This window comes from Misgurnus anguillicaudatus, chromosome 4 (genome assembly GCF_027580225.2).
Source record: "Misgurnus anguillicaudatus chromosome 4, ASM2758022v2, whole genome shotgun sequence".
In the NCBI taxonomy this organism is placed as follows: Eukaryota; Metazoa; Chordata; class Actinopteri; order Cypriniformes; family Cobitidae; genus Misgurnus; species Misgurnus anguillicaudatus.
Window position 1 is genome coordinate 37,862,090 of NC_073340.2, and position 11,575 is coordinate 37,873,664.

The window sequence follows — 11,575 nt, forward strand, 5'->3', positions numbered from 1 at the left end:
ATACCCTAACAAAAATACGACCTACTTTTAGGCCCTAAAAGTAGGTCGTATTTTTGTTATGAGAAACTACAGTATAGACATTTGAGAGCATTGAAATAGATGTGTCAATGTCAATAATGCTTTTAAAAACGTTTTTTAAAGAATTCTTTAAAAATGGATGTAATAATGTATAATTTGACTGTGTGTTTAGACCAGTTAACTTTGTTGAATAACATTTCATTTATATATATGCATTTTTCAAAGTTTTTTAACTTCCCTATTATAAAGAAAATGTTAGGTTGTACTACATCACTTGGCGTTTCATCTAATTGACATTGAACAGGGTTTTTCATATTGTCTTTAATTATTACTATTAAAATTCTTCTTTTAAGTTGGTTGTACCTTTCTACCCATTACAATGAAAGTTGCTATTCATCATTCATTCATTCATTCGGATCACTTAAGGGTTCTCTGAATGATACACACATTTAAGAACATCCAAAAATTTGGACAAAAGTTTTTTTTAATTATTATTACAATTATCTTTAAAACTACAGATATTTATTTAATGTATTTATAAGAAAGGTTTCAAATATAAAATATAAGACTTTTGACTTCTATTTATTTAGTACTGATAGTATGTAGGTATGTCTTTCTCTCTCTTCTGACATTACAAGGACTATACTGGACTAATGATATTTTTTATCATAATCTATTTAATTTAGTTTAGCAAGTGTTTAGAAAATAAGAGTTTCGCGCAGAAACATCTATAAAATCAACACACTGAAACCATATACAAAGATCATGCTTAAAAACAAGAAGACTAAAAATGTTTTGGTTAATAAATTGTTTATTTATATTATTGTAATAAATCTTGCTTGTGTAAATTCATTAAGACATGAATGGATTTACAGATGCAGAATATGAGCCATCATCACATTCCTCTGAGTATCTCACCTGAACAGGTGTTACAACATTACAGCCATTACAAAGCAGCAGACATCATGTCAGACATCTACAGTATAGGCAGTCAACCAGATGAACCCTGGTTAGTGTAGTGACTATCCAGAATAACACATTTAAGTGCCATAAACCACAGGCTGAGATGTCATCTTATAATAAGACTCATCTCAGTATAAAAAACTTCAGGGGCAACAGGGTGTGTTTTAATAAACAAAAATTACAAGAAAGTGTCCCATTAAGAATCTACTTTACAATGGAAACTATAAGCATCCCCACAATGCTTTTTTAAAAACTATTTAAACACAAAAAAATCCTAATTATTTATCCTTAGAACCCCTTTTATTAAAGTCATGAACTTAATAAAGAGTGACATGACTCGTTTTGATAAACAAATACTATAAAATATTCGTAATAGAAATTATTTTGATGGTCTGGTAATCACGTTTTTCTCAGATCAGAGATGCTTTTGTCATCACATACAGTTAATCTCTTAAATGTGAATCAAGAGCAGCGACGGGCCGATTCATCAGAACTTCAGAGTAAATGTTCACCCCAGATTCATCCTCACGTTCTGTATGCTGCTGTTCGTTTTCTCTACATCTCTTTACGATGACAGTACGTGTAGTGCAAAGTGAATTAGACGATCCATACCTGTCATCATGAACATCAATAATACCAGCACACATGTTTGTGAAGAGGTTTAGGGTGAACGGTTCCTTGAAGTTCTCACTCTCGTTTCATCCGCTCGTTCTCCTCCCGCACTGCTGGGCCTTTAATGTACGACTGATAGAAGAATGAACAGAAGAGCAGCAGGTAGCTCAGATACATCACCGAGCCCCACATGATGTTGTACGTGGTGGACACGCAGTGAACGTCGTCTCTCCATCTGTTGACGAGACCCAGCAAGCTCAAACCCACCACCATCTGCGCAATCTGCATGGTGGTGATCAAGAGCGCGACCGGCCTCGGCACACGTACCCTCGCTGCTTTAGCTGCATAGTAAGTGTACATGATGGAGTGCACCATGTAATTCATGGACATAAACCAGCTGCCTCCTGCCACGCGGTCTCTGTAGGAGTACCAGGAGAACAGCAGTACAGTGATGTGATGATACCAGTGCAAGAAGATCAAAGGTTGCTTACGAAGAACAATGAACACAGTGTCACCTGCAGAAACATCAACAGGACACTTAACAGATCGTGTGACCTCTGTAACAATATACACGAACAGACAAACCCTTTCTGGAATAAAGGCTTTTATTTTCTTTCATCATAGTACTTTGCATGATTTTATATTACAGAGAAGTGAAGGAGGCATAAATAATTGACATGATATGAAAGGGAACAGATCTTACCCAGCTCAGGGACTTTGCTAATGGCAAAAGCAAACGCCCAGAACTTGGTGATGGGGGTGCCGTAAAACGTTGTGTCGCACACAGACTGCCTGAACCCGTCTGACGTCAGAACGTTCATCAGGTACCAGCCTGTCCTCACGGCGCCTATTACACTGATACACAAGATAACAAAAGATACTTAAACACTTTAGTTCACAAGAAAATGTTAAACATCTGACTGATCGCTGTCATGCTTCTCCAAGTAACTGCGCTCTTTGTATTTCTGTACGTTGTGATGTGTCAGATCAGTACATTATCAACATCTGATAAAGCACATTTGAATGTGTGTTTATCTACTGAAACAAATGAGGGACAGACACCTACACCAAGGAGAAGGATGTTTTTACAATCTTTCAAAATTCATCTTGACACCAGTTTATTACACACACACACACACACCTGCGCATCTCTCACCTGAATAAAGCCAAACTTAATGACCACAGCATGAGAGGAGTCCGCAGGTCCAACTTCTGTCTGTCCTTCATAAAAACACGTAAAAAATATATACCAGCCGCATACGCACCAGACAGAATGAACGCCGTTCCCCTGAAATACAACAATCATTATTCATAAAATCTGATCTGATCACTTTAATACATTCATTTTTTATTTATCAGCCACATCTGCGTTTACATGAAATCAAGTTTCCATAAACAGAAATAATTACACCTTGTGTCACATTATTATCATCTTATACACTCTCTGTCATCTGAACCTGAAATAAAATGAATGTTCTATCAGAGAGATGTTGATGATGTCACAATCAGGTTAAGGTCAAAGGTTGTCGGTTTGTCATATGAACCTGATCTGATCACAGGCAATGATCAATTCATCACAGCAGCAGCATTGTCATAAATAATCCAGTTATAAATGTATCATAAACCTGACCATCAGCATCAATTACATTCAAGAAAATAAATAAGAAAGAAAAAAACAGAACATAACATCTTCTCTGTTTAATGCAATCTTACAGATCCTACCATCAGCTATAAATGTTATCATGTTTTTTTGTTTGTTTTAAAGGTGCATTGTGTAACTTTTAGAAAGATCCCTTGACAGAAATGCAATATAATCTACATAACTATATTATCAGTGGAGTATAAAGACCTTACATAATGAACTGTATTGTTTTTATTACCTTAGATTGAGACGTTTTTATCTACATAACAGTGGCGTGGCCAGAAATTTCCATCTGAGTGGACCTCAATCTCTACTCTTAAATTACATCATTTTACAATATAGTGGTTAAATGGATTATGTTTTTTTAGTCATGGATCGAATAATTTTAGGATCAGGAAAATAAAATAATAACAAATCAAGAAATGATAAACATATGGAAATAAAAAAGAACAAGAAATGATAAACATATGGAAATAAAAAAGAACAAAGTTACAAATAAAGTATTCATGAACAAAAATAGAATCAAATGAAAATACTAAAACTTCTTCAAACAGTCATCTTCATTTTATAAAGCTACAGAAGTGATTTTCTTTTGTCTTCTGTTCTTCAATTAATTAAAGGACACAAATAAAAGCATTAAGATTTCTTAAGGGTACTGTCACTTTAAGACCGGATAAGCACGGACCCATTTACTGTTTGCATTTACTTTAGGGCTTTTTTACACCGCTCTTAACCCTGGCAGGGGTGCAAACTCATCAGGGGTGAAAAAGGTGACAAGACACAAGCGCTCTTATATAAGCGGATACGCGGCTTGCACGCTCCTCTTAAACAGAAACAGGTATATAGCGCATATAGCACTGTTGTCAACGGCTTAAAATCACTTAACTTAAAACTGCGGTGCGTGAACAAATGTTAAGCTTTATGACCACGCGCACAGCAACGTGACGCGGGCGCGTAACCTCAAATGAGAAAATACTACGAGTTAAGTATGTGCACTCAATCTGCAGACTGCTTAAACTTCGGCAGCAAATGAGGTGGCTATAAATTGTAAAACATAACCCGCCAAACTGGCTAGTAATTTGACATCGTTACCACAATAGCTGGACATGATTTTCATAATTTCATTTACTGCTACCATGTCGCAGACCCCTCTCACCCCTCATTTTCAAAAACTCATCGGATCTAGACGAATCACAAGAATGAACTATTTTGTATCAAAAACGGCGAATTTCGCCGAAAGGTGACAAGTTTGCACCCCTGCCCTGGGTTATCTTTGTTTTAAACCCTGATTTTAACCCTAGGTTAAGGTTCGTTTCACACTTGTAATATAAAAGCGGGGTTATCCCTGAAATTAACCCAGGGTTATGAAACCCTGCTAGCCCTGCTTTTATGGGGTGCATTGCGGTGCCAATCGTATGCAGTGTGAAATGAAGCAGGGTTCTAATGTTATGACCCCAATTAAAGGTGCAGTGTGTAAATTTGGTGGCGAGGTTGCGAATTGCAACCAATGGCTCAGTCCACTGCTCACCCTTCACTTTTGAAACACATGGAGAAGCTACGGTAGCCGCCACCGGACAAACACGCCATCGTCGGAGACAACTTAGTAAAAACACTTAGTCCATTGGGGGCTTCTGTAGAAACATGGTGGCACAAAATGGCGAAAAGGGGACCCTTGATGTATGTAGATAAAAACATCTTAATGTCTCATATATATGATTTTGCATTCCTGTCAAGATATCCTTCTAAAAATTACACACTGCACCTTTAAACCCAGCTGAAGCATCTCATCAAGGTGTTTAGGGTTGCTTGATAATTACAGACAGGTTTCAGAGGAATGCACAGTGTGGAATGTCAGATTATCTCTTAACCCCTGGTTAAGTATGAACAGTGTAAAACGGATAACCCAGAATTCCATTAACCCGGGGTTAAGAATAACCCGGGGTTAACTATTTCCAGTGGGAAAATCCTTTTAAGATATAACTGACATAAAAACAGAATAATTTTATTTAATTATTTGCCAAGACTGTGGTATTTCAAGATCATTGTGTGTGTATGTATTTGTTGTCGGTTTGCGTGCTTTTTGAAACGAGCGTCTCCGTGTGTGTGCTTATGAGTGCGTGTCCATTTGAGTATGTGTGTGCGTCTCTGCGCACAGTAAACAGCTCACTTTAACATCTTGTGCTCAAATAGTTTAAAATGTCTTGGATGTTAACATTTCTAACGTTTACAAACACATGCAAATGATAAACGCTGTATATAAATAGTCATTTATTTTCTAAATAATGCGTATTTGAGTGATTATTTTTAATAAGATTATTATAATTTATGCGTAATTTCTTTTGCTTTTATTTTGTGTCTCTTTTGAATGGGTGGGTCAGCCGTCAATCTGAGTGGGCCAGTGCCATCCATGGCCCTTATTTAGCCTCGCCACTGCTCCATAAAGTCACCGTCATGTTTCTACTGTAGACATAGACAGACAAACTGATACAGAGCACGCTTCATCCTTTTCATGTTTGTCCAGTGTTGGTAACTACTATGTGTGTTTTGAAATTGAGGGGTGAGTTGTTGGTTGCAATTCACAATATCACCACTACATGCTGCTCAAAATTACACACAAAACTTTTAATTTTAGAATGACCAGGTTTCATGAGATTAAACCCTGATAACTTAAAACATTTTTTATGGAACAAAAACATGTACTTAACTCATCAGAATGTGTACTAAACTCAAAATATGTATGTTGGTTATATAATTATCAGTTTTTAAATATATTTGAATATAATATAAACATATTTTACAAACTTAAAGCATCCTATCGCATTTGGGATGTATCGAGTTATCACACATCATATGTTCGTTCTATCTTTATAAATGTGTATGTGTGTGTGTGTGTGTGTGTGTGTGTGTGTGTGTGTGTGTGTGTGTGTGTGTGCGTGCGCGCGCGCTCATGTTCATTATATCACAGATTTGTGGACTTTCTAATCTTACATAACCTGCAACAATTTTCAGAAGCACATGTGGCAATAAAAATTAAACTCTATTAAATTGTGCTCTACTCTATTTTGTGTGTTAAAGTCTGTATCAAGCAGGTGTTTATAAGTTGTTTAATGTTTTATAATCATACATTTGATCATGTTTGCATCAACTCACCAGTATTTCTGAAACCATTCATTCCACACGCGATCATCAAACTGACGCTCGAATTCAAACGCGTGAAGTGACGCGTTCATGCTGAATAAACTCTCCGGTTTGATTAAACCGCGATCGGTCAACGGAGTTCTGTGTCGGTGATCACGGCGGCCCGCCCTCCTGTGAGTATGGGTTGAACACGCGGCAACATTCCCGGCCAATCAGGATCGACCGGCTCGTGTGGTTTTCAAAAGTAATCTTCCTACGTGAAAACAGAGCTCGCGCCCCTAAAGTTCACATTTACAACTCAAAGCAAAGCTGTTTCAACCCAAACTGTCAGAAGAAATGACACGAAGGACAAGTCACACACACCTGGCACAGGTGAAACTCCGCGACCCTCTCATCCCTTCTTTGATGTATTTGACACTTCGATAGAAAACGTATCTTTAGCCCTGATGTTTTTAATGTCAATAGATTTATTTATTCGTTCTTTGCTGCAACCAAACATTATCTTAGATTGTGTTCTACTGGAATAGATTTGAAAGGATAGACGGGAGGCAATCTGGAGTTTGCAAGATGGTCAATTTAAAGAAAATACTTTCAAAATATTACACAGATACTATCCAGTGCATACATTTCTTGTTAAATTTAAAAAGGATATTAATTTAAACAGGATTTCTGTCATACAATAGAAGTAACTTTGTTTGATTTATTTTGGCATTGATCTCAATTGAACATATTGACCCCATCCTTTCTTTATATTTAGAAAATGTTTTGTTGGGTTTTACAAATGTCCCATCCAACAAAAGGAAAGAATATTCTATTATTTATTTTATTTTATGCAAAATGTTATATACATAAATGCAAATCGTAAAGATAAAAATTTGTTTTTGGTTCTTAAAAAGAAATTAAAATGTATACGGATACAGTTTTTTCTAAAGTAATAAAAAACTAAAACATATGCTATAAGCAAATCTTTTAATATATTTGTATATTGCTTGTTCAGTGTATTGTTGTGTTATTTTGTCTACCTTGGTCATATGTAACGTTAAATCCTGTAAAATTCATTAAAAAATAAAAAAGGTGAAATTCAGCGAGCGGCCATGGCAGAGACTGCGGAACCGAGACAACAACCTGTAAGTAACCAAAAAACACACTTTAACAAAGAGAAATGATGAGAAAATCAGAATATTGAGTAGTTCTATCACATAAACTGTAAACACTATCTTTACCGCATCTGCAGACTTTTATTTTGAAGAGCGCACGGTCGCGCTTCCGGGTTGTGGTGAGCGTGCATCCTGCTACAGTTGCAGTTAAAACAGTTTTAGGATAAGAACGCGATTATTTTGCGCCTCTGTCCGCTGACATGAAAATACATAAAGTGAGAATAGTCCGTCTTATTATCAGACAATAACTCTGATGTGTGTATATGTTGTGTGTTTATTATGATATAATGACTTACAACAGATTGATTTCATGACTCGTCAGTACAGGAACACACACACAAACTCAAACTAAACAATGAACTCATGCAAGAGGTACAACAACTGACACACACACCTTTAGTTATTTTGTGTATTTGTGTGTAGTTCAGTTGTGTGTGCTGCTGTGTGATATTATTGTGGTTTGTTATCAGTGTGACACAGGTTGTGTTTGTCTTAAAGGCGTTGCTGTTACACAAGCTGATATGAATTTGACCAAATCTTCACTCTTTCAGACACTTTATATTGCACGTGTGGAAACACATCTGTTTATTTAGCAGTGTTTGATGTATGAGCAAAAATGAAAGTGCTTCTTTTAAAAGAACCAAGAGATGATGAAAATGGAGCAGATCCTTATATTAAGGTAATGTTAGATGTAATTATGAGATTAATATTAATATCATAGCAGACTGTAATGTAATGTTGTTGTTGTTGTTTATTAGGAACTCTCTTCATATGGACACACAGCTGATTTAATTCCTGTGCTGTTTTTTACGTTTGTGTCTTTGGATGAGCTGTCAGAGCGGGTGAGCTTGCATCTCTTTATCTTTTTTTCTCAGTTGTTTTATAAGTAAGTAGTTAACATGTTGTTTTGGAAACCTCAGCTCTTTCAGCCCGAGAGGTTTGGAGGTTTGATCTTCACAAGTCCTCGAGCTGTTGAAGCTGTAAGGATCTGTTTAGAGAAACACAAACACAGTGAGTTCCTAGCTCAGATGAGTTTTGTGTGTTCTTGGGTTAACTAGTTGACCTGTGATGTGACACTTCAAAACTCATTGCTGCCTGCCTGCCTGCTAGTTTAAATTCATTTATCCACTTTAAAAGGAGGCTAAACTTTACTGTGCAATTGTAGCTTTTTCCACCAATACATGTAAAACCAATGCATTTTCATTACACTTTGATTTAAATATAAACTAAAGATTTCTCATGAATTCCTACACAGTATCAGTCATAATGATTGCAGCAGATTCTCGTTGACAGCCACCAGAGGTCCATGTTTCATCCTTAATGTCCATCAAGTCCTAATACAGTTCTGGATTTTAAATAAGAGGTTGCTGAAATGTGCTCTGAATTTATATCTTAAAATGTAAAATTTAAATAAAGTCGACTTTCTTAAGACACATTTGTAATAATATTCTAATTATTATATTCTGTAATAAATATTCTCTAATACTTTTCTATGGAAAGGACTTTGAATGACCTCTGTGTATGAAATGTGCTATACAAATAAACTTGCCTTGCCTAATAAACTTGCATGAAAATAAATATATGGTTCAATAAGATACAGTCCTTAACTGTGATAAAAACTAAATGTTTTTAAAAAATTACATTTCCCACAACAACGCTTTTCATTTAAATATATGCTCGTACCTACTCAGAGTCGATTGAACTAACTCAGATCAGCTGTTCTGTAACCAAAAACTCACTGAGTTTCTCATCTTATAGTAAATCAACTCAGAGTTGGTTGAACCTCCTTACTAGAACGGGCACCAAGTCTTCTTGTTTTACACTGAATGTTTATGAATCCAGTTCTGCAGAGATCACAAGCACAATTGAAATGTTTTAAAGCTCGGTGAAATAAATTGTCTTTGTTTTCATCTTTCAGAGTGGGACACAGTAAAAGACAAATGGAATTCAAAGTCAGTTTATGTTGTTGGAAAGACTACAGCATCTTTAGGTCTGGTATTTTCACACACACACACACACACACACACACACACACACACACAAGCGTAAGAATCCACAACACTAACCCTAACCCCGGACATCTGCTTGAAAACACCTGCTGCTGAAATTGCATCTTAATTTGAATAAAGCAATAAAATGATTCACACATTTTCTGTACATCTGAAGATTTCCATGCAGGTCCTCTCACATCAGTGAGATTCACACAGACACGCACCTGTCACACAACTTTACATTAACGCGTGTCGGTGTGTGTGTGTGTGTGTGTGTGTGTGTGTGTGTGTGTGTGTGTGTGTGTGTGTGTGTGTGTGTGGTGCAGCTGTGTGTGTGTCTTGTGCACCTGTGTGTCAGAAGGTCTTTAGTGTTTCTCTGTCACATCTGCTCGACATTGAACACCTGTGCCATTTCTAATGTTATTTCTCTGATCTGCTGTTTTTTGAGAGTTGAACGCTTTAAGAGTTATCAAGAGTTTAAGAGTTTAATAACATTCAGACTCAGAGCATTGTTTAGTAATGTTGCTGTACAGCTGATAAGATACATTACTGTATATATTAAATTATTATGTTATTATATTGTATTATAATCTCTGTTATTTGCAGTTGTAGATTTGGGTCTGAAACCGGTGGGTGATGATACTGGCACTGCAGACCGACTGTCTTTACTCATCCTACAAAGTAAATATTGCTTTCACTATACGGATGTAGATTTTTCACACTCGCATTTCATATTTGAGCTCCTTTGATTCTAATGTTGATGTTTGTTGTGTTAAACGCAGGAGGAAATCCTCATCTTCTGCCCCTCTTCTTCCCCTGTGGGTCCATCAAGCGTGAGGTTCTGCCCACAGCTCTCAGAGAGAACAGTGAGATGAGATTTATTACTAAAATCTGTTCATTTATCAGTCATCAAATATTTCAAATATACACCAAGTTATTATCGGTTGGTAGATGTTTCTCATCTCTTTGTATCTCTGACAGATGTTCCTCTGGAAACGCTGACCGTCTATCAAACATCTGAACATCCGGACCTGCAGAAGAACATCTCTGATTATTTTTCTCAACAGGTTGAGATCTCCAGTCACACGTGTATTGGGTGTTTTCTCTCTGTCCTTGTGTTTGCTGGTATTGACCCATCTGTGTGCATTTCTCCAGGGCGTTCCTGCAAGCGTGGCGTTCTTTAGTCCATCAGGAGTGAAGTTTTGTGTGGATTTGATGAAGAGACTTTCTGGGTCTCAGCTGGACCAAATCAAGGTGTGATGAGATCAAAGCACAAATCAATGCAACATAATAACCAATGATGTTACGCAACACTCCCTGTGACTTAAAGAGCAAAATAAACTCTTTAGAGAATAGATGGTTTTCATCAGAATGATTTAATTCACACACAGGACTGACAGATAAAGTGAATGAGAGGAATAACTTCTGTTCTCTTCTTCAGTTTGTGTCAATTGGACCGAGCACAGCGGACGCAATGAAGGCTCACGGACTCGCGGTCAGCTGCTGCGCTGAGAAACCTACAGCCAAACACCTCGCCAGTGCTATCTCACAGATCCTAATGACCTCTGACCCCTGAAACAAGACGAGACGAGATGTCTGTGGAGTTTAGAAAAGTTTTGCTGACATTTTTACTAAATGAAGAACACGTTTGGGTTCGTCATCATGACAGAAGAGAACTGTGGAAATAAGAAGTTTATATTTCACAATAAATACAAATTATATTTATATTTCAACAAAGAAAACAATTTAAGTCAAGAAAAATGAGGCCTGTTTTTTATTAAGATTTGCAGTTGTTGTTATTATTGTTATTGGATTATGATAGTGATCATTTGTGTGATAGAATGACTTTTCTGGTTAAAAATCATAATAGACTGAATGTTTTGTTTGTAATTCTGGGGTTTGACTGTCTTCTGCATCTGTGTTTAATGTTGAATGTAAGTGATTGCTTTTGTTTGAATAATTGTTTTCTTTAATACCTTTTTAAATAAACTTAAAAGAGATTACATGAATTATATCCCTAAAATAAATAAAAATACATTTGACTAAACTGTGTT

The 11,575-nt window shown here is 36.5% G+C and overlaps 2 protein-coding genes across 10 annotated transcripts; one reads left to right on the top strand and one right to left on the bottom strand.

Moving 5' to 3' along the window:
• Nucleotides 1-811: 811 nt before the first annotated feature.
• Nucleotides 812-7,420, bottom strand: LOC129421425 (very long chain fatty acid elongase 6). 2 transcript variants are annotated; one of them, XM_073867298.1, is made up of 4 exons: nucleotides 7,396-7,420; nucleotides 2,750-2,881; nucleotides 2,297-2,448; nucleotides 812-2,108 (listed from the first exon to the last, which is right to left on the bottom strand). In XM_073867298.1, exons 2-4 carry the CDS (start codon nucleotides 2,818-2,820, stop codon nucleotides 1,669-1,671), a joined length of 663 nt encoding a protein of 220 aa, XP_073723399.1. In that variant the 5' UTR covers nucleotides 2,821-2,881; nucleotides 7,396-7,420; the 3' UTR covers nucleotides 812-1,668. The 2 variants fall into 2 exon arrangements, with proteins under 2 accessions (XP_073723399.1, XP_055032930.1); XM_055176955.2 differs by lacking the exon at nucleotides 7,396-7,420 and adding an exon at nucleotides 6,386-6,577.
• Nucleotides 7,421-7,604: 184 nt separating this feature from the next.
• uros (uroporphyrinogen III synthase) lies at nucleotides 7,605-11,568 on the top strand. Of its 8 annotated transcripts, none has more exons than XM_055176956.2 (10): nucleotides 7,605-7,745; nucleotides 8,082-8,209; nucleotides 8,289-8,372; nucleotides 8,451-8,541; nucleotides 9,449-9,520; nucleotides 10,128-10,202; nucleotides 10,304-10,387; nucleotides 10,503-10,588; nucleotides 10,677-10,775; nucleotides 10,963-11,568. In XM_055176956.2, the coding sequence occupies exons 2-10, from the start codon at nucleotides 8,147-8,149 to the stop codon at nucleotides 11,095-11,097; spliced, it is 789 nt and encodes a 262-aa protein (XP_055032931.2). In that variant the 5' UTR covers nucleotides 7,605-7,745; nucleotides 8,082-8,146; the 3' UTR covers nucleotides 11,098-11,568. The 8 variants fall into 8 exon arrangements, with proteins under 8 accessions (XP_055032931.2, XP_055032938.2, XP_055032935.2 ...); XM_055176963.2 differs by having other exon boundaries at nucleotides 7,633-7,745; nucleotides 8,124-8,209; XM_055176960.2 differs by having other exon boundaries at nucleotides 7,662-7,745; nucleotides 8,029-8,209.
• Nucleotides 11,569-11,575: the final 7 nt, after the last annotated feature.